Source organism: Cyprinodon variegatus, unplaced genomic scaffold, assembly GCF_000732505.1.
Source record: "Cyprinodon variegatus isolate N-32 unplaced genomic scaffold, C_variegatus-1.0 Scaffold715, whole genome shotgun sequence".
Lineage (NCBI taxonomy): Eukaryota > Metazoa > Chordata > Actinopteri > Cyprinodontiformes > Cyprinodontidae > Cyprinodon > Cyprinodon variegatus.
Genome location: NW_015151168.1, coordinates 212,818 through 235,409, shown reverse-complemented (window position 1 = coordinate 235,409; position 22,592 = coordinate 212,818). Strand labels below are relative to the sequence as shown.

At 37.5% G+C, this 22,592-nt stretch overlaps 2 protein-coding genes across 2 annotated transcripts; one reads left to right on the top strand and one right to left on the bottom strand.

The window, feature by feature from the left end:
* The first annotated feature begins 1,146 nt into the window (after positions 1-1,146).
* LOC107097701 (solute carrier family 22 member 7-like) lies at positions 1,147-8,055 on the top strand. Its single transcript, XM_015394955.1, has 9 exons — positions 1,147-1,612; positions 1,725-1,828; positions 1,924-2,078; positions 2,207-2,375; positions 3,562-3,685; positions 3,781-3,890; positions 3,994-4,208; positions 4,313-4,421; positions 7,543-8,055. Exons 1-9 carry the CDS (start codon positions 1,241-1,243, stop codon positions 7,748-7,750), a joined length of 1,566 nt encoding a protein of 521 aa, XP_015250441.1. The 5' UTR covers positions 1,147-1,240; the 3' UTR covers positions 7,751-8,055.
* A 358-nt stretch (positions 8,056-8,413) lies between these two features.
* dhx15 (DEAH-box helicase 15) lies at positions 8,414-21,902 on the bottom strand. Its single transcript, XM_015394954.1, has 14 exons — positions 21,752-21,902; positions 17,909-18,251; positions 17,111-17,304; positions 16,881-17,040; positions 14,277-14,495; positions 14,016-14,183; positions 13,843-13,929; positions 13,559-13,708; positions 13,245-13,353; positions 12,968-13,159; positions 10,622-10,744; positions 9,098-9,288; positions 8,842-9,011; positions 8,414-8,750 (listed from the first exon to the last, which is right to left on the bottom strand). Exons 1-14 carry the CDS (start codon positions 21,814-21,816, stop codon positions 8,633-8,635), a joined length of 2,289 nt encoding a protein of 762 aa, XP_015250440.1. The 5' UTR covers positions 21,817-21,902; the 3' UTR covers positions 8,414-8,632.
* Positions 21,903-22,592: the final 690 nt, after the last annotated feature.

Below are 22,592 nucleotides of genomic sequence, written 5' to 3'. Positions count from 1 at the left end.
AGACACAGAAGGTTTGGTTTTCTGAATATGATCTAAGTCAATCCATTAGTGCATCCCTGATGCCAACCCACTATGCCAAATCAGTGATTAAAACTGTGTGTGCAACTGTTTCAAAAGCAGCAGAAAATTCCCTGAGAACAAGAATCCCACCTAATGAAGGACAATGGCATGGACCAAACCAGGCACCTCCTCTGTTAGTTAAAGGCATGTTACAAGGTCTAAGGTTGAGAAATGCTCTACAAACAGATTGGAAAATGTTGTAGTCCACGTAAGAGATCATCATCGATCCATCCCATTTTTCATAAACAATTCAGGGTACTAGGGATGGTGGTGTGGTATAGATTAGGGATGGGAAATTCTAGTTTCTGTGGGCTGCAACTTTTAGATTTGCTTGTGGTCCAATACATCTGAAAGGAATGGCTGAATCACCTCCTCTGTATGCAGGCAGTTTCTTCAGAGTCCCCTTAATCATTTAATTACTTGATTCAGGTGTGTTTGACTGAAGAAACATCTTAAAGTTGCTGGATACCAGTCTTGACTGGAATTACCCACCTCTAGCATTGGTAAATGTTTAACACAGTATGGGTCTCAGGGGACCAAATTACATTTGTTTTAATGCCATAGCCTATATGATTTATGCTAAAGAACATGCCTATTGACATCATACCAATTTTCTGAGAAGTATATTTCCTACTTCTCTTTGTTTTCTTGAACACGAAGAGTTAACAGTCACCAGTTTTACAGTGAACCTCTTGGATAGGGTGGAACATGAGATTTACATCATGAATTTGGAGCCAACAAATCATCAACAGCTGCCTAACAGTCACAGAATTATTGTCCAAAATCTTTGTAGAAGATTTCTAACACCTTGTTGAATCTATGCAACAAAACATTGGAGCAGTTCCAAGAAACAAAAGAGGGTCCAAAGTGCCACTAGGCATATGTAGCTGATAAAGTGTTCAGTGAGCATTAACTGTCAATATGCCAGAATATTCAGCTTTGGACTTACCCGCTTTTGTGTCCTCTGGTGGTTTTAAAAGATAAAACATTCACTCACTTCACCTGTAATCTCACAGCCCGTGATGTCGTCAGATGCCAAAGGTTGCCCTGTTTCGGCAGTAATTCAAAGCAATACATTTAAAACAGTGGGGGACTCTCCAGTATACAGCTAGAGGAGTTGATCTGTTAATTTCTTGTCGATCTTGCAAAAAGACCTGCTGCACCACAGAACGAAGCAATAATGAAGTTTGAGAATGTTCTTGCTGATATTGATGGATTTGGAAAATTCCAGATAATGATCATTGTGATCAACTTTGTTGGTCGCGTCACTCTTCCCTGCCACTTCGTGCTGAATAATTTTGCGGCTGCAACACCAGCTCACTATTGTTATGTCAGCTTTCAGGGGGATTTTGACAATTTGTCACAGGCAGAGAAAATGACTGTAAGTATCCCAATGGAGAAAGATGGGAAGCCGAGCTCCTGTCGGATGTTTGCGGAGCCTCAGTATCATCTGCTGCTTAACTCCTCTGACAGTAGTGATGCACCCACTGTGCCATGCCAGAATGGATGGGTGTATGACAACACAACATTTAAATCAACTATAACATCTGAGGTAATCTTACTGACTTATTTCCCTCTCTGTGTTAAAAAAAGCTTTGTCATTGGTGTAAACAAAAGTATTAATTTGGGGGGGACTTTTGCTTTTCCACACTTGTTACATAAAGTGGGACCTCGTTTGTGACCAACGAGGGAAAAACAGAGCAACAGCTACAATCTTTTTTGTCGGCGTAATGTTTGGAGCAATAACCTTTGGAAGTCTGAGTGACAGGTATTAAAGCCCTGTAATACAATATTTAAACTAAAGAATGTTTGTCTTTTATATTCAGCTGTATGCAGTTAAATTGTGTCTGTGACTCTCCTCAGGTTTGGCCGTAAGATCATGCTACTGGTGTCGTATGTGTCTGGCATGTTGTTTGCTGTAGCAAGCGCTTTTTCTACAACATACATAATGTTTGCAGTGCTGAGGTTCTTCACTGGGTTCTGCATCACTGGCATTGTCATCATTTCAGCTGCTCTTAGTAATTCATTTCTTGCTTCTCAACAGCCTTGATTATAAACCTAGCCTAAGAAGATCAAGGAAGATTATTTGAAATAGTCAATTATTGAAGAGCTGCTATGATTGTTTTTATCAAGTGTTCATTTGCAGGTGTGGAGTGGGTAGACATTGAGCACAGAAAACTGGTGGGAGTGATTGATAGTTTATCCTGGACATTTGGGAGCACGCTATTTGCAGCCATTGGCTACTTTGTGACTGACTGGCGTTGGCTGACTCTCAGTGTTACATCACCTTTAATCCTGGCCATCATCACTTGGAGGTAGGAATCTGGAATTTTCCAGAAACTGATTATATTCTGCCCTTTTTTGGGGGGGTGGGGTTGGGGGGGTCAAAGAACAAGCTTAGCCAGTAATGGTTTTATTTTAACTGTGATGTAAAACTAATGCAATCTTTTTTCCCAACTAGGCTATAGTAGGCCTTGGTTTTCTGTTGATGACTTATATCTTTTTCACTGCATACTAATAATATTGTGACTACAATGAACAGATACATCTCAACTAGATGCAATGTCAATCGAAACAAATAAATTAGTAATACAGACTTTAGTTTCATGTCACTTGGACTATTGCTCTATTCTGTGGTCCAATTAGCTCAGCAGACTCCAGATAGTTAAGAATTGGGGAGCAAGACTGGCCCTAGGATGTACATTTCAGATCAGCGTTGCTGTCTTGCATTCAAGACTTTCATAAATGAAAGGCAAAGATAGTTTGGCTTGTTGTTGTTTGGTCTCTCAGAATAAAATCTGGACTTCAACAAACCCTTTGGCCTGTTCTCTAAAGTAGAGCCTACTTTCAGCAGACACAGGGCTAATACAAGACAAGCTGTTACTCTGACATTTACTGTGCCACTTCCTTGAATTAATGCATTAGAAAACACATTTATATACCAGGTCATCTCCCTAAGGATTATGTTCCCACAGCATATAAGATTAATACAAAATAATTTTTTCTTTTAAATGAAATCGTAGGAATTCTATATTTACCAAGGAAATTCTGTTTAACTAGGGACGACATGGTGTATGTTGTTACGATTTGTTTTTTTTATATTTTCTTTGTTTTATTTGGATCCCCATTAGCTTCAGCTTAAGCTAAAAGCTATTCTTCCTGGGGCTCTCCAATCTTCCATGTGGCGATACAATCTATTACATCACGTTACACACTTTACACATTTACATAAAATTTGATACATATTTTACCATTTAGCCATTGATCACTAAAATAATAATACTAAAATAAATGAATAAGCATAATTAAAATATTGCTTCTCCAAATAGATCTATTATTGTGATGTTTTTAGTTGAAAATGGACCCCAGGAAGAGTAGTCTCTACTCTGGTAGAAACTAATGCCAATCCTTAAATAAAGAAATAAAGAATCTCAAACGATTAGTTTCTACATTCTATTTTGACTAAGTATATATATTAAAAACCATCTCTGTTAACATCAGGTGGCTTCCAGACTCAGCAAGGTGGCTCATTGCTAATGGAAAACTGGAACAGGCTCAGATGTACCTGAAGAAGTGTGCAAAGATGAATAAAAGAGAAGATTTTATTCAAACACTCAAAGCAGAGGTTTCTACTCACTCAACTGAAATGTAGTCTTGAGTTAAACCATTGGTTTTTAATGACCGGGTTTTAAGATTGACTGATTTTTGGATTCTTTTCAGACTTTATCAACTATTGTGGCAGGAGAGGCAAAAGTACGGAATTATACTTACCTTGACTTGATTCGGACCACAAAGATGAGAAAACTAGCCATGAAGACTGGTTTATTATGGTTTGTACAACCTTTGATATTGTCCTCTATTATTAATGCGTGATAAATTCCTAACATGAAAAACACATTTAAATGAAAACTTTGTAAACATATGTGCCCACAGGTTTTTTGTGGCAACAACATTTTACGGAATAAGCTTCAACATTGCAGGTTTTGGCCTAAATATCTATCTTACTCAGTTCACCTATGCTATAATTGAGTTGCCAGCCAAACTCTCCGTTTATTATCTTCTGGATAAGATCGGCCGACGAAAAACTGAGGTGGGAGCTCTGCTGTTGGCTGCTCTCTGTCTAGGAATCAACATTGTGATACCAAAAGGTAGATATGCCAACTGCTTCAGAAAAAAAATACACAAAAAAATAAATCAATGTCCACAATATTAAGTTATAAAAAGTTAATGAACCCCTTTTTTTGTTTTACAGAATTGCCAGTGGCCCGAACAGTTGTTGCTGTTTTTGGGAAGGGCTTTTCCTCTGCCTCCTTTGGAACGGTTGTGCTGTACAGTTCTGAGCTGTATCCAACTGTAGTGAGGTAATGAAATGACAACCAGTTTATCGCATCACACAATTGTGCAGCTCCCATGAGTTTCAATGGCATGAGACGATAAACCATTTAAAACAAGTAATAAACATATGATCTCGAGCTAAGCCTAAGAGCCATTGACCTTATCTGACTTAGACAGATTAATTTTGTCATTTTGTATACACAAGTGTAAACAAAACAATATTTCGTTTAGAACAGCTCTCTAGACAATTACATTTTTTAAGTGCAGCCTTGATAAGGTAAGCAGCAGTTGTTGTTGAGCTGCAACTACTGCCTCTAGCTCCTGAAGCACCCGCTTCTACTGGCTCAGGGGTGGAAGAGGACTATGATGCTGATGTTGTGAGGGTGCTAGCGCCCTGGGTTGAAGAGGCTGACGTGGTTGAAGCAGCAGCTTTGCGCAGCTTTTTAAACGGTCAAAAATGTCAGTATTTAAAATATTTTGTGACCGTAGCTCCAGCAGGCGTTGGCGATCATAGATGCGGGGTTGATGTCTAGTTTTTTATAATTTTAAGTGGCATATTTTGTGAAATTGTCGAGAAGAGCTGCTCTTGGCCGCTGCCTTGGAACGCCGCCATGGTATCCCATGACATGTTGAAACTTTAAACTATTCTTACTCTCCACATCAAGATTTAAGGAAATGACAAATGTCACAGGGATCTCTAGATTATAGCTAGCCATCTCATAGTAAACTATGCAGATGCTCAGTTTGCACTCATGAAGATTAATTTACCTTATGTCGAGTGTGCGAGGGTACTGATACTGCAGTTGGCTGGGGTTTTGGGAAGCTCTGGTTATTTCAGGAAATCGTTAGCCTCATAGGACAGCTCCCTAAGCCATATTTAAGAGTTGTTGGAAAACAAAAAATGTTAGCAGGCTCATGAGTATTTTTATTGATATTGGAACAGTAAGTTCAACCAGATGCGTTTGCAAGATAGCAATTGTATGACAAATAAAAATGACTTGGCAATTTTGTCATTCAAAAGAAACAACCGTAGTTTTTTTCTTCCATGTCATTTCTTTGTGTCATATTCTGACCCTGAAACAGAAGTAACTGAAGAGCTGCTGAATGTTTTATCATAGTAAACTATGTTATATATAAGGTTGAATGCAAAACCCCAAAAAACAATTAACACAAATATAAACCAAATGGTGTGCACTTAAAAAATATTTTGTAAAAATTTAAATTGAGATATATTAAACAATTCTCCGAATTGAATCAAAATGTTCTAGCCTACTTTTTTGTTGTTCGTGCTGATTTGGTTTTTAAGATTTAATAGTTTTTAATTAAGGCAGATGAAATCGCCATCCCAGCAGACATTAGAGCTGTGCTCATTTCCTGATATAAAGTTATTGCATAACATCACATGTCATTCCTGTGCTTGTATTGAATATAACAGTGAGCATGTTTACCTTATTTAGTGGCTGGAATGATTGTTTAATATTTAGTAAATCACCAGCCTCCTATACCCTTTTGTTTGGACCTGCCATTCGTTACCCCTGGCAACCCCATTGCATTTCCTGTGAAGACCTCACTGTCGGTATTTCACAATAAAAGCACAGGTGAAGCTTAACATCACAACTTTTGAATCACCAAGTGAAGAAGATCTGTTGTTCTGGGTGAGGTAACTGTGGCCACACCAACAACTGACCCAACCCTCTGAATAACTGCACATCTTAGCGACCTTTTATCATGGCCAGCCTTGAGGCACATTTTGTAATAATCTTGCTGTCTAATCACCATGTTAATATGCCACACCTGTGAGGCGAGTGGATTATGTCAACAAAGGAGAAGATGTCACTTTGAAAGATTTGTGAACATTTGAGAGAAACAGAATAACTGAATCTATATAAAATAAAAAAAGGTTGAGGTTTAAGATTATTGGTTCAGCCCCAGAAAAATGGGAGCAAGAACAAATATGACAAATAGTAAACTGAACAAACAATTTTGTTCAGCTTACTAATAACGAGGATGCAGTTTATTTCGGGCCAAATCCTAAAATTTATATTAAAAACGTTTTTCATTTCAAATAAAAAGCATATAATACTTTTTTAAAATCTTTGAAATTAGCCAAAAATTTTTTTAATAAGGTACTTTTTAGATAAAGTGCTTAATCTTGAAGTTTTTTTTTTTACAAAAAGTCTTATTCCACAATATATTGTACCTTGTAAAATTTCCTTATCCCTATGACTGAAATGTATTAACTGTACACAGTTAAAAAAAATTCCACTTGCATTTCAAGAGCTGATGCTTCACTTTTATGAAGGTAAATTTGTTTATTATTTTTTTGATTGAAACAACTTTTTGGGATTTGAATGATTAAGACACAAATGTCCTGCCCACGTATGGCCCAAACACAAAATAGATCCCTTCAACCAAAGAGAACATTTTCAACAATAAAAAAAAGTGTTCAAATGCAATATTTTGAGTCTCAAATATTTTATTTGCATTCAAAAACAATTTTCTATGATTGAAAACGTTTAACTTTTCATTGAACTTACTTTTTTTTATTGATTCTGTTGTTTGTTTAAAGAAACTTCTTTTGTGATTGAATAAAAAAGACACAAATGTCCTACCCATTATATGGTCCAATCAAAAAACAATGTTACTTCAATTTAAAAAGTTGCTATAAACAAAAAAAAAAGACTGCACTTCTATCAAATAAAAGCTTTTAAAAGAAAAGCAGTGTTCAGATGTATTTTTTTGAGTTTCAAATATATTTTTGCATTCAAATACATTTTTTCTTTGATTGAAAAGTTTTTTTTTTATTAAAGTGAAGATTTTTTTAATTGAAATATATTTTTTGATTGACGCAACCTTTTTTTTTTAGATTGAATAATAAAAAAACAAATCTACCTTCATACACTTGTGGTTAACAGAGCTATTTTTACATGCCTTTGTCAAAGAGAAGACCTAGGCAGATAAAGATTTTGGATTGTAAAACCAAGTTCTAATAGGCCAAACTATTAGGGAGTTATGCTATGAGGCTAACGTAGTGAATATTAACTTGCCAACACCCAGAATGTGTAAAGAGTACTGAAAATACAACCTAAGATGGTGACTTCAGAGCAGCTCATTGTTAACCGTATCTCAAACCATTATCCATTACAGGCAGAATGGAATGGGCTACAACTCCTTCATGGCTCGCCTTGGTGTCGCCGTGTCTCCTATGATCCTGTTACTGGACGACTTTTGGAAGGAGCTGCCGCAGGTGGTCCTGTGCTCAACAGCTATATTGGGAGCACTGGTAGCAAGGACGTTGGCAGAGACTCGCGACAGGTGTCTGCCAGAGACTATCGAGTATATTGAGGAAATGTAAAAAGTTATCAGTGTGTATATATATATATATATATATTTTTTTTTTTTATAGAAAGTGCCAATTAAGAGTTTCTGTAGACTTGTGTGTTTATTGGCAACTGCATGAAGATAGCATTTATTTAAAAAAAAGTTAGGATTTTACAGTGTTTAGATTTTGTTAGGTCTTAAGTCACAACATCATACACTGTCTTAGTTTCAGAAGTCTATGGGGGAATGATCTCTTCAGCCTTGGGTATTTACCTTATAACTGTATATTCAATACAAGGATTATCACATCCTTAAACACCATTTTCCCCTTCCAAAAAACTATAAATAATTGAAAAAAACATTCGTTAAAGTTTGTAAAAAATGTTTTTAAATAAATCTCAAAATATTAAGAGACATTCCCCATAAGACATAGCTGGGGCTACTTTAGCTAACAATTTGCAGATATGTTGAACTGTAAAAAAACAAAATCAATAATAATTTGTGATGTTTATTTTTACATATGGCAAATGTTGAGTTTAATGCAACCATTAAACCAGGTTGATTTTCAATCTTGAAGAATTTATACACAAAAATTAAGTCAAAGCTCATTTATTAAAGAAACAAAGCAAGCACAGACTATTGTTATGGCTCCAAAGTCTCCTGAATTAAACTCGACCACATCAAGACCTGTTGCAATTTTTTTTTTTTTTTTTTTGAAAAATCATAACAGCTGTATCTAACAATTGCTGCTTATATTTCATCATTACACCTACTTAAAGAACTGACGATGAAAAAAAATAACCAAAAAAAAAAGCAAACAAATACTAAAAATCAAAAAGCCAACGTTTGAACATTAAGGGACAATGATACAGAAAGATCTAAAACTACAGTATGCAGGTTGTTTCTCCACTCTAGTTCAGTACTGAGTGTACTCTTTGCTCTCCAGTTTGGCAATAATTCGCTCCAGCTGTCTTTTAGCTTCACATTGTGGAAAGTTGCTCATGTCATAGTACTGGGGTGCAATCTTCACCAACCTGCAACAAAAAGGAAAACAAACATTTCCATCAGTAAGATAACTGGAACCTGGAAGCTTTTTATGAGAAATCCAGACATCAGTACACATACCACTCTGGTTTGATATCTGTGCAAGTTCGGATGTAATTCTTGGTGGTGAGAACAAACTCGTTGTAGAGCACCCATTCAGGCTTGTGGTCCAGGACTGTGGATGGATGGAGCTGGACCACCTGGTTGTCTTTCACTGTGAGGTAATGGCCTGTGCGCTCCAAATGAGCCACCTGGAAGATGGACAAGAAGTATTAACATTAGAATCTCTGCCTAAATGAGCCTAAACCTGTTGACCTTGTGTAACGTCTCGGCTCACCTGCATGAAAAAGCCGGTGCAGAGGGCCCGACGGATGTTGATGTAGTAATCTCTGCTGGTGAACTCTGTGCTCCGCCGAGGCAGACTGAAGCGGTCCATGATCCTGGACAGCTGCTGACGTACATTGTCAGCAGACATCAGAGAGCGGTAGTTGACAAAGTTGTCGTAACACCACTGGTTAGCTTCATGGTCTGGGGGAAAAAAAAAAAAAAAGAAAAAAAAGAGCAAAATTGATATCAAGTTAACTACCTTTTAAGAGTTTTAAGCAACCAAACTGATTGATATTCAACTGGGAAGTGGAAGCTTTCAATGAACTTAAGGTACTTTGACCTATTAACTTTCTTCTCTCCATTTGAAACATACAGTTTAGTTAAATGCTACTACAACATTTAAAATGATGCTATTTGCATCCATCAGGCCTCTAGCGGTGAATTTACTTTAAACTCTGTCCTGCAAGATTGAAGTATGCAAGGTTTTCCTCCTTCATTGTCTTCAGTGCATTAGTTTCTCTGCATCTTCATTTGATCATGTGTGACAAACTGAATTTCCCTAATCAGGAGAGGAGCTTGTTCAGCTTTCAGTGAGAACAAAAAAATTGTATATTAAAATATTTTACACTTTTTTTGTTCTTTTATTTTAGGGCAGCAGGCAAGACACTCGAGGTCAACTTAAAAAACTAAACCAAAAAAAAAAAACTGCTACATCATTAGTTTATAAATTGACTGCACGATTTTAACGTACATTAAAATGTACCTGTATCTAACTGACATTGATGCTGTTAAAATGAGATGTTGCCAAATGTTATTTTGTTGTATACTATATAAAAATAAAGCCTCTCATTTGATAAAAAACAGCAAGAAGCGACGAGACCAATAAAACTATAATGAAACCATGTAAGAACAATGAAACAGGCTAATAAGTAAATTCTTAGAAAGATAGGTGGGCCAAGCACCAATTTAGTGATTTAAATGGGACTACAGTGACTTAAATCATGAAGAAGTCTTATCAAAAACATTGGAAGAAAGATTCAGAAATGATGGGAGATGTTATAGAATATACTGTGGATTCCACAGTGATTAGCCAGCAGGAGGAATAGTGAGGAGCATGGAAGTAAAATTCTTTTGCATCTGATTAGCACCTTAATGCCAGCCTAAAAATCAAGCAATTTCTTTAAAAGAGAAACACAAAGACAGAAAATGTCAAAAATGAATATCCATTGTTTCACTGCCTGTTAAACACCAATAGAATGTTTCAATTTTCTAGTTGTTGAAAAGGTTTTATATTTATGAAACTTTATCATCTCCAAAACTACTAGATGCATGCGAGAGAACAAACGCATAAATTGTGTTAAACAGCCTTTAAAAGGGAGACTTAATTATTGTTAATTCTTGTCTGCATCAGAAGCTGAGAAAATAATTACAAGTTATATTTCCATCAGGTTTTATTTATCAATTAATGAGATCTAAAAAAAATGTTAAATAAAAAATAAAAACAACAAGTAGGAACAAAAAGCCTGATACATACTTTGTTTGAAGGCATGATAGACGTTGAGCAGCGTCAAGTGGTCCCCGTCAATGTGAGCAAACCTCATCTTGGACTCGTCCGCTGCCTTCTTAGCCTCCGTGGGACGAACAAAACACTGTGGGACTAAACAAGGTTGGTATGGGCCCCAACAAAGCCGCCCATAGGGATGAGTCAAACATTCACAGAAAAATGGAGCAAAGCCTATGATGCACTTGACACTGCGTTGGGACAGGGCAGGACCACACTCTTTATCAAAGGGGGGAAGGGGGTCTGCAGGCTTTTCTCATGGTCATTTCCAACTGTAATGGCTATTAGCTCGTAGAGGGGGGAGGGGTCATTTAACCACATCTGTAAAACAAGAGTTTTCACACAACTAAAAAGCGTTAGAAACACCAGCAAGGTTTTATTTATGCAGGATCGATAGGTTTTAATTGAAAACATCTAAGGTTTTATCTCATACTACATGACATTTACAAAAGAGTTCATACTGATCACGTGTACTATTACTATTACTGATTTTGTAATAAATCAAAAGCATCAAACAACATCTGAGGTAATAATACAAGTGGTGCCTGCCCTATCCACTGGCTTCGTTTACAAAATGATCCTAGTGAGAAAACGACATTTAAAGATAATTTTTTATTTCTTCAGAAGGTTCTAAAGAAAATACTTTCAGTACCTTTGCTCAGTGCTAGTGCATTTACACAAGCTAAATATTTGTGATAGAATGCTTCATCATTATTATGGATGGTGAACAATAAAGCTGCAAAACAAACGGAAAACGTTTCAGCACGTGTAACAAAATGTGATGCAAATTTTGAGGGAAGTTTTGAAAAGCCGAAAAATGTAAATGTAAAGTTGTCGCGTTTCCATCCATTGGAGCGAATTAATGAGGCAATGCAAAGCATAATGCTGTCATTTGCAGGCTTAGGCTTGTATGGAGGACCAGTAATGGACCGAGGTTTTAATGAATGTGTTGTAGTTAAATAAGTTTATCATTTCGGCTGGTATTAACGATGGTTCATGTGAGATATATAGAGAGGTAGATGAGTGTGATTCCAATGCTAGATTCATGACTCCAGCGGCGGCAGAAACACCTGATGTAAATATTCATTGCGAGAGGACTTATATGAAAAATGTATACCAAGGCTCTTATTTAGGCTTTTTCGAAAAGGTAAAAAGAGTTGATGGTAACCCTTCTATAGACTGTTAGAAGCACAGATGAAAAGAAAAAAGCTGAGAAATGATACATTTGTCCAAGTGGCATCAATTGCATTTAAACAATCTCCCTATTGTGTAATTCTTAAGACATCACAGCCTAATTTTTGTTTTCAACTGAAAATAGTTTAATTTTGAGTACTGACTAATATTCAATGATAGGATGCGTTTAAAAATGCAAGGATACAAACTACCTGTCCGAATGAAATCATTTCCATCAGTAATTTGATTGTCATGCAGAGATGAGCAGCATATAAAACACAAACTAATACATTTAGTTTATTAGAAGATTAAGGTCTTAGCTTTCCAACTACTTTTAAGGGTTTTGCCATATAATGTTGATGGATGACTTTTTTTTTTTAGTTTCTATGTCAAGACCGTAACGATTTTCATTAGCAGAAACATTTCACAGAGCTGAGTAACTGTGTCCCCCCACTTTCTCTGGCTCCATATTAACAGGACTTAAAGGCTGGTTACACTCCCGCAGTAGTGTGTTGCAGTGAGCTTGTTGCAGGTATGTGACAGACATTTTTAATTTCTTCCCATTATTTAAGTGTGGTCTGCGCTGTTATTCCACTCCAAAACGCAAAAGGGGAAAATCCCGAACTAGCTGTGGGTCTAGATACGGCCGAGGCAGTTAAAAATGGGGGGAGGTTTGTCCGACAAGGACAAGGGACCCTACGGCGAAAAATAGCGGGGATCCAGGTGGAAAAAGGGTCCCAGCGTTCTCACGCACCTCACTCTTCTAGCTGCTCCAACTTCACAGGTCTTTTTCCACAATCGCGGTCATACAAACAAAAAAAGCCAGTAAGGTACCAAACAGAAGACACGCATGAGTAGAGCGGATGTAGATTTGACCAATCAGAGGCCTCCTGTCTGCGGTCACCTACAATTTGAGTCTCTGCGTTCAACGCGACACCTACGCAGACGACCTAGTTTTGGAGTATAAATCAGCCTTTAGTCATAAGTGTTGATCAGGGAACCTTCTGAGGGCATTCCAGACTTAATAACCTCTACTTAGTCGTAATATTTACTACATAAACTTATATCCATGGATACCTAATTGCTATCCTTAGGAAGCTTGGCCTTTTAATGGCAAGAAGATGTCTGCCCAGTCCTGGGCATTACCTGACAGCATGGCAGTGATAGAGAGGATCTCATTGGAGCAGTTAAACTCGCAGCTTGCTATGACCATCTTCGCCAGCTGAGGATCCAGTGGGAATTCGGCCATCATAGAGCCAAGCTCAGTCAGGTCACCATCATCATTGAGAGCAGCCAGATAGTTCAGCAGCTCCAGCGCCCTCATTAAGGTCTCAGGAGCTGCAACGGAGGGGAATGAGAGATGATGAAAATCATAGAATCAGCTGGTCGATGTGAAAGTCTTTCAAAACAGACATTTACTCACCAGGAGGGTCCATGAAGTCAAAGTGAACGAGATCATCGATTCCTAACTTTTTCAACTGTAGCACCACAGACCCCAGGTTGGAACGAAGGATCTCTGGGTAGGTGTTATCCTGAAAGAAGGAGAGGGAACAAAACAAATGGGAAAAGCAGAAGAGGTGGGAACTAATTTGTCACAGAGAACAATTAAACACTTTGAGAACCCGAGAGAATATACAGGTGGGATTAATTTCAAAATGTAAACCATCCATCAACTCCTTCACATTTATCTTCAGACCACTGCCTACAGTTAAAATTCACACTTGAGTAGCTACTCACCTGCATCTCCGTTTTATAGGCCTTCTCTGTGTAGAGGCGGAAACATTTCCCTGGACGTGTTCTGCCAGCTCTTCCTGCCCTCTGCTGAGCTGAGGCTTTACTAATGGCTGTGACCAGCAGAGATTCCACTCTGATACGAGGATTATACACCTGGACACATATTTCAAAGAATGTAACACATCTGCTCTTAACCTTAAGCTAACTAAGCTACCATTCTGAATAAAACCATCCCACAGAGCTGTCAGTGTTGGTCTTGAAACAGAAAATCTTTCATTCTAGCTCACCTTCTGTTTAGCGAATCCAGGGTCAATGACGAACACGACACCATCAATTGTTAAAGAAGTCTCAGCTATATTTGTTGATACCACAACCTGAGGGAGAAAGCAACAGCTTAAAAACCTGTTTGGATATCTGATAAGTGGAAACGTTTCAGTCTGATCCATTTTTGCTAACAAACCTTCCTCCCTATAGCTCCATTGGGCTTCCTTGGAGGAGGGGGCTCAAAGATCCTCTGCTGTTGCTGTGGGGGCAATGTGGAATACAGTGGAATGATTTTGATATCTCCGACTTCAGGGCCAAGGTCATCAACTTCTCGTTTGATTCTTTTGCAGGCTTCATCAATTTCCTGAAAGAAAAATAAATAAAATTTAATTTAAAATTCCTGTTTGGGAAAAGCACTAATGTTCAATAAAGGATTAAAGAGGATCTAGAGTATTACCTCTTGACCTGTGAGGAACAGAAGGACGTCCCCTTCATCCTCCTCACACATGTGTATCTGAATGACGGTACGAATGGCCGCCTCAAGGTAGTCCCGCTCTGGTTCGGGGGTGTAGAAGATCTCTACAGGATGGGTCCGCCCAGGAATGGTCAGCAGAGGACAGTTGTCAAAGTAAACTTGGAACTTTCCTGCATCCAGGGTAGCGCTCATCACAATTACCTATGCAGGAAATAAAGAAATAATATTTATAGCTATAATTGTAAGCACTTTGACTGAAGGCTTAGCTATGATTGGCACAGCCTACAGCTTTTATATTCAGCATTGCTTTCCCCCTTGTACCTAATACCCTGACCAACTCTATGTGTGTGTGTAAAACAGACTGCAAGCCAGACAACAAGCAAGTAGAAAACGTAGCTGTTTCCAACACTGTCATGCCATTTCGTGTCATTTTTATCCCACAATATGTTGATGACAATGATATTTATGCATCAAATAACATCATGTCTACAAACATCTATACTTGCAAACCTTCGCCAGTAGCAGTTGTTGATTGTCCACAGTGTTTTCCATCCTGGGCCATCTGCATGTTTGTCAAATTCTCCAATGCAATTTTGTAGTTTTGACAATTGAGTGTTGATGACGCGATATTGACATTTTCTAGTATTTTTTTTGCAGACCAAAAAGTTAATACTGATGATTAAGGGAGTCATTTCAAGTGCACCTCAATAAAATTCTTTTCATTAAAAACCCTTTGCCAGAGGACGCCGGCGCCACTCAGTGTCTGAGGGAGAAAACAGGAATGACGTATGCAGGAGAATGACTGGGAGCTGGGACAGCGGCTGAAGTTTTCATGAATTAGGATACAGCTACGCCTTCATGTTGGGTCACAGATTTTTAGTGCTGCCACAATTAGTCGATGTGGAAAAATAGATTTGACACGTTTTTAAACAAAAAATCCACCCCCAAGCATAATCTGTGTAGTCAGTTCATCAGGATTATAATCCTACTAAAATATGCAGTTCTTTTTCAGAGGGCCAGACTTCCAGCATACCACCAGGAGGCACTGCTGAGAATCCCTGCTGGGAGTTCTCTGCTGCAGCCAGCCTGTGGTGGATTTCCTACTACCTTTCATAGCGGCTGGAAGTGAATATAAAGAGTTTTTAAGGTTTCTGGTGAAAACTGCAAGTACCAGAATATATAATCGAATATTTTTTGTCAGTAGGTTTAAACATTACTAGTTAATTTTGGTATTTATAAATTTTTTCCAACATAGTTCATAAAAAAAAAAAAGTTTTTGTGCAGCAATAATGATTACTCTAGCCCTCTGTTCCTTCTACATAATCCCATTCTTCTGACTTTTTTTTCTAACCTTTGGAGTTTCACTGCCGATAGTAATTTTTCATACACAGAATAAACGTTGAATAACGCTACGAGTGTGCAATTATAGTAATTTTATTGTATGAATGAAATTTTTATTTTATTTTTTCGTCACCACCCCCAACAGTGAAGATTTTTTTGGAAACATGTTGTTAAAGCTGAAGTCTGTAAGTTTTTAAAAATCACTTTTTTGTCATATTGGCTAAAACTGTCCCTATGCCCAGACAGCAGTACATGTGATATGTAACCTGTGAAAAAAACTGCTTTAATTGGTCCCGCCTACTGCCTGTATTGCAATCTGGAAAGAATATTTCGGGACGAGACAAAACAACCAAACACAGCCAGAGGAGCGTCTGATGGAGTGTCAATCACAGCTTACACACGCTGAATCCCGCCCCCTCCCTCTCACCGCTGAACCTGCCGCTGCCGCCCGGCTGCTGCAGTCAGGAGGACGCGCGTGGAAGTCATGGCGGAGCGACAGCCACCAGCGAAAGAGAAACTGCCCTTACTGCCCCTGCCGACAACTGCTTACACGGCAAAGACTTCAAAAAAGAAGATGTCAATGGAAGAGCTGCCGCGTACGCTGCTTGGACGCTTCTGGTCGCATGCGGTAGCCGCGCAGATGCTGTGAGAGGGGTGGAGCTTGGAGGTGGGGCATGAGTGAAGCAGAGAGGGTGGGGGAGTGGCGTGAAACCTGTTTTTCTTCAAATTTTCAGTTGAAGTCTGCTCTCTTCTCAATGTAACAGACTGCAGCTTTAAGATTAATCGACTCATCGAAAAATTTGTCAAAAGATTATGCGCTAGAAAATTTGTTGTTAGTTGCAGCTGAACAGCATTTTGCTGCAACCCTCATAAGGATGGCATCAGCTTATCTAAGCTTCCTAAGAGCTGCTTTCAATTTGGGTGAAGCAGGCTAGAAGAGGCACGTATGAAAAAGGCCCCTCAGACGAGTCTTTGCAGCTGCTTTTTTACTAATTAATCTTTTATAAAGCAATAGGTGTCTTATAGAACTAATTTGCCTATATAGAAAAAAAAGGCACACAGAGTAGAAATGTTGTTGTATCTAAATGAGAAAATCAAACTGATGGGTCAAAACTTTAAAAATCAAAAATAAATCTCTCCATCATAAATTAAGATATCTGAAATAATTAAATGATTGACTTTGCAAAATCAAAATTAAAATACAAAAAGACACATTTACATTTATATAAAAATAACCAAGCTAACCTTCAGATCCTGTCTTTGGCGGACCACTTCCTTTAACACACCCATCAGGATATCTGTAGCTAGAGTTCGCTCGTGGGCCTCATCCAGAATGATGACGCCGTATCGCTCCAGCAGGGGGTCGTTCATGGCTTCTCTCAGTAGCATACCATCTGTCATGTACCTGTGGAAAAATGTTCTGATGAGCTGAGACTTCCTGACCTCAAATCCCCCTCAGTTAATTGGGCTCTTACTTTAGTATAGTCTTAGCTGAACTGCAGTCCTCAAATCTGATGGAGTAGCCAACTTCCTGCCCAAGCATGACATCCATTTCATCTGCAACCCTTTGAGCAACACTCATGGCAGCCACTCTCCTTGGCTGAGTACAAGCAACGGCCCGCTTCGGACCAGGCAGGGCCTTCACCATGTCCACACACCACTGTGGGATCTGGAGATAGAAATAAAAGGTAACAATATGGAAGGAAACTAGAAAACACTTGTTTTTTTTTAGAAACTAATGACACCTTTTTTACCATTTGACTTCCTAGGCTAAAACTATTTAAAAAATTCTAAATCATAAGAGGTGATTCTAGAAATCTTTCATCTAAATATTTTGGAGACTCTTTCTTCACAGAGACTTTAGAATGTTAACCTTTGAGTAAAAAAAGTGAGATCTTATAAACTGAAGCTGTATTAGATTCAGAAGTTTGAAAAACCTTTTTTTTTTTTTTTTTAAGAACCGATAGGCATCTGGAGTAATAATAATAACATATTCCCAAATCTGGACAATATAGATCCTATAAAGTGAGGTGAAGAAATCCAAGTCTGGTAAATTTGAAATAATGAAAAGCAGTTTGTTTTTAACTAGGTTCTTTCAGAAACTTTACCCAAAAAAATCTACTACTTAGGTTTAAATACAGAAAGCTTTCATGATTCTTATCTTTTAGATGACTAAAAGATCTTACACTTTGATTTTTTTCTGGCCTGCAATATTATTAAATAAGATTTCATTTATTATTTTGGGTTAGGTTGGATCTCTAAGAATATCTTACCTGTGTTGTTTTTCCAGACCCTGTCTCTCCAACAAGGACAAAGCTCTGGTGGCGTGTAATGATATCGCTGAAGCTTTCTTTGTACTCCCATACTGGAAGCTGCAGCCTTTTCTTCAGTATCTCATAGTAGCGGGGCGTGTGTGGCAGATTGGTGTATGGGTTGATTTGCTGATTCACCGCCATCTGCTTGATTGGAGGAAAACCTGACACAGACGGAAGGCTGTTAGAAGGAGCTGCCGATGACTTTGAGTCCCTTTCCCGGTCTCTGTCCCGGTCCCGATCTCTGTCTCGATCCCTGTCCCTAGGACGGTCCTCGCGCTCTCTGTCACGGTCTCGGTCTCTCCTGTCAGCATAGAGACAGTGCAGGTTGAGGATATTTACAATGCAAAAGTAACCATCAATCTTTATCTATACAAATACTGTGTTTAAACAAAGCATGAAATTATATCTGACACACAATTTCTTGATTTGAATTTTTTTTTTTCAATTTTTTGGACTGACGAATATCGGTTGGAAATTTGTATCGCATTGCCTCACCTTAATCTGCATTCTTTTCCACCAATGCCCTGTTTCGCTTCCAATAATTAAATTAGTCTAGGGCTGGGCAATTAATTGCATTTGCAATATAATTGCAATTTATAAACATGCTATTTTTAAATCGCAGAGGCACTCAATTTTAGTCACATTACATTTAAAAAGACAAACACACAACATTTCTAACTAAAGCCCTTTGGGTGGCAGTAAATAAGGTGGCCACACAGACGGGTAGAGAGAATTGCAGCTTGCATGCAGATCCATGCATTATAGCAGAAGCAAGATCTTTGTCAGTGAAAAGCAACAATAAAGTCCTGCATTAATGGACTCTGGAAAAGAAAGCTTTTAACTGGAACTCTGGATGGAAACATGCTTTTGTGCTTAGTTCAAAGGAAAATCACAATAAAATATCAATCACGACATTGGTTAAAAATAATCACAATTTGGATTTTTGGCAAAAATCATTCAGCCCTGTGTTAGTCCATCATGTTTGTGTTACCAGATGTTTACTCATATGGGGTTCATAGACCTTTTTTCATGGTCATATTAAAGGACTTTTAAGATCAATTTTCAAGCTTTCCAGTGCCTTAACTAGTGGTTTTCTGCTTGATTGGCCACCAATCATAATCAGCCGATGTTAATTAAAAAGTATGTGATTGATGATTAGCAATCACCATCTTTTGCAGTCTATTACTAAAACTGATCACACAGGCTTTTACTGCAGCATATGCAGCAAAATCCGACAGCAAAGAACTGTCATGTGGAGCTGTTGTGCTTTGGGAACAAGTTTGCATCTAGTAATGAAAAAGTGAATGGTGAAGCATGTAAAAATGCTTCAAAACAGTTAATACAGCATGACATTTAAAACAAGCAGTTTACAGAGAGTGATGAGCAATTGAGGCTTAATAAAAAAAAAAAAAAAAAGACTGCAGGTAAAGTGATGCACAATTGCCTACCCTCTCCTCTATGAGCATGATGATTAGAGGAAATAACCTTCAAATTGATGTAATTAATCATGTAAAGGACCAGCTGTGAAAGACTGAGTTCCTCTGACTGCTGTCACTATAGGATGGCGCTACTGGGATGTAAATATTTCAAAGACAGCCATTCATTTCCACCAGACAGTGGAGTCTCATAGTAAATGTCTCCTTAATGCTGCAGCACAGAGAATTTGCACATCCACATAACAATCAGCCATGGTAACTTATAATTGTTTGTTTTCAACATTCATTTGACTTTGGATAATTATTTTTTTCTAACAGTTAAATCTATTAAATTAAACCTGCCAGGTTTTTCATATGCCCTTTTGACTAATTACTTCCTGCATGTGCACTTTTTTTTGTATGTTTTGTCTAATTTAGGTGTTTTTTTTTATCCATTTGCCAGATCACATGGCCAGTTGCAACATTTATACCTAAATCACACAAAAAAATAATACAGAGTCCAACTCAGTGTTGCGGCAATATTGTGATGGGAGCATCGCTAACCTTAACCAGTCTTACATTACATGTGATACAAAGTCATGCACACACAATGTGGCTATTACTATTTTTTTAATAAATGGTTGCTCTATGCTCCTTCAGAAGGAGTGAATTCTGCTTGTCAAGGCTTGTTGCAATCTGCTTTTTGCTTTTGACCAATTTGTCTAAGTATTTGATTGCATCGACGTAAAGTGTCTTGAGATGACATGTCGTGAATTCGTGCCATTTAAATAAAAGTAAATTGATGCTAGGATATTTCCACGCTTACATGATTTTGCTCAACAGACATCCATTTTGAGCTCAACAACTGGTCAAATTGGCTACTATAAATGTATGTAAAGAAGTCTAAATTCTAAACATGCCATTATAATAAATTTAAAATATTAATTTTGATTTCTAACTTTATACATAGTTATATTTTAGAAATATACCTTTTTTTTTTAAATATAATTCTTGAATTAAAATCTTATTGAATCTGACAGATCAGAATAATTTTAGCTTGGACTTTATGTGGTGTTAATTTGATCACGTTTGAAATTTATTTTATATGATCCACTCAGCAACCAAAACATAGACAAACAAGGAAAAAGCTGTGATGGACTCAGAAAGGTGGATTTTTAGTTTCAGCAAATGCAGTCACATGACAATCTTATAATATTTTTGTCAGACATCTGGAAAGGACCACAGAGAACATGTTATATTGAAGGATTCTTCCTGTTTACTTAGAAATGTTATTTCTAGGCACGCACTTCAAATGATTTATATGTAATATTATATATATATATATATATATATATATATATATATATACACATACACATATATAAAAAACTGCTTCCTAATTACCATTTATGCCAAAATAGCTAGAAAATTATTCTATTAAAATTTTGTTTTAAGATATGGACATAGAATCAGATTATATTTCAAGAGCAAAGTCAAAACAACAATGTTTAACAAAGAATAAAAAAAACAGTGAGCTATTGAGTAAAAGTACAACAATAAAACACGAACAAATCAAATCTATAAATTAATAAACAAGAAATGTTGCCCAACACAAGATTCGATGCTCTAATCAAGTAGAACTAAATGTTATAGAAATCGTGAGAGCATAGAGAACTGTGTACTTATGGAATGATAGGTTTCAACAATTTAAGAATCAGTGCAACAAAATTCATTAAGCGCATGGACAGTACTAAATGTCAAAACCATACAACATAACTTGCCCCAATTTAAAAAATGAAAGAAAATCTAACACGTTCTAAGTTAAATGTAATACGAAAGATGATCAGCACCGGTTCAGGAAATTTAAGTTGCATTAAATCATCGTTGATAACCGGTGTGCAGCTCAGTGCTGGTTAAATAAATAATATGTCTGTGGTTTAGCAAAACCGTATGGTTGCATATATCGGTGTAAAACAATTTATTAGCTTTCATTCGTTGTATTTCAATAAACTATAGCCACTGAAGCTGCGGCAGATACCATCTTACAAGCGCAACTTTAAAGATGTTCTGAATGGGCTGTGTTAGCATGTGGCTAACGCCGTTAGCCCCGCACGTGCAGAGATCGTTGATAAATCGCTTTAAAGGTAAACTAACCTTCGATGACCTTTGTATAACAGCAGAACAATAACAGCTGCTAGCCAACCTTAGAGAGTCGAAGATGTGCCGATAATGTTAACTGTTAAATAAAAGCTGTACTGGACACATCAGAGGTTATTTTGTTTCGGCTTCTTGGCTGGCAGCTAGCTTTCTAAACTAGCACCGGCTAACATATAGCGTGTAGCTTCATTGTTGTAGAGCAACAAACAATCTTCGCAGCTTCACCTACCCGTCAGAGCGCTTCTTATTGGAGGAGTAATCATCACCTAAATCCAGACGATGTCTTTTCGACATTTTGTTTGATGAAAACGTAGTTTATCTATGCCGCCAACAAAATCTGGCTGCGCAAAATGCAGCTAACAGTTTCCTGATTCCTACGCTGTCTTTTCACATTTGTTCGGCAGATTGTAACATCGCCCCCTGCTGGTGTGGCTCCTCTTCCTTGACTCATGACATCTCTGAGATCACCAAACACTGGAGTATAGAAGCCTGGCCTATCATACTTTTAAAGTTAAAAAAAGTTGTGTAGGTTTTTTGTTTTTAATTAAGACAAAATACATATTAAATCATGGAAAATAAAAATAAGGTAATGTAAAGGGTGACTCATATCTTCTTTTTAAAATCTTACATGTATGTAACCAAACCAAAATCTAGGTCCTATCCCATCCTACTGAGCTAAATGTTTTTGACAGAAAATTAAGCACAGTTCCATCTTGTGATGCAATAAAGGAGACAAAATATTCAGTACCTGTTTTGTAGCGATAGATGGTTATATAAAAAATTATTTCGGAGGGTTGGAACCACTCAGATATTTTCTTTTCTAAAAAAAAAAACAAATACAAAACTCAATTTTATTTCACTTCATGATTTTGTATTACTATCAAATAGTTGAAAACAAATGATGTGAAGAGCAGTGTTGCTACCTTAGTGCTTTTGTCGCTATATTTAGCCACTTTTCAGACTTTTATTTGAAAAAAGCACCTAGTACCAAATCAAGCGACTTTTTTCTGCTACTGGAGACTTTGGCGACAACATCTAAAATCAGTGAACTCTGCTCTCCAGAGCGAGTA

What these genes read in the sequence shown, in the direction of transcription:
- LOC107097701 (XM_015394955.1), top strand. Translation starts at nt 1,241, where the DNA reads ATGAAGTTTGAGAATGTTCTTGCTGATATTGATGGATTTGGAAAATTC. An exon ending in TTTGGAAGTCTGAGTGACAG is followed by an intron (nt 1,829 to 1,923) that starts GTATTAAAGCCC and finishes GACTCTCCTCAG; the next exon opens with GTTTGGCCGTAAGATCATGC. An exon ending in CAACATTGTGATACCAAAAG is followed by an intron (nt 4,209 to 4,312) that starts GTAGATATGCCA and finishes TTTGTTTTACAG; the next exon opens with AATTGCCAGTGGCCCGAACA.
- dhx15 (XM_015394954.1), bottom strand. Translation starts at nt 21,816, where the DNA reads ATGTCGAAAAGACATCGTCTGGATTTAGGTGATGATTACTCCTCCAAT. An exon ending in CCTATAAAACGGAGATGCAG is followed by an intron (nt 13,354 to 13,558) that starts GTGAGTAGCTAC and finishes TCCTTCTTTCAG; the next exon opens with GATAACACCTACCCAGAGAT. An exon ending in GCACCGGCTTTTTCATGCAG is followed by an intron (nt 9,012 to 9,097) that starts GTGAGCCGAGAC and finishes TCCATCTTCCAG; the next exon opens with GTGGCTCATTTGGAGCGCAC.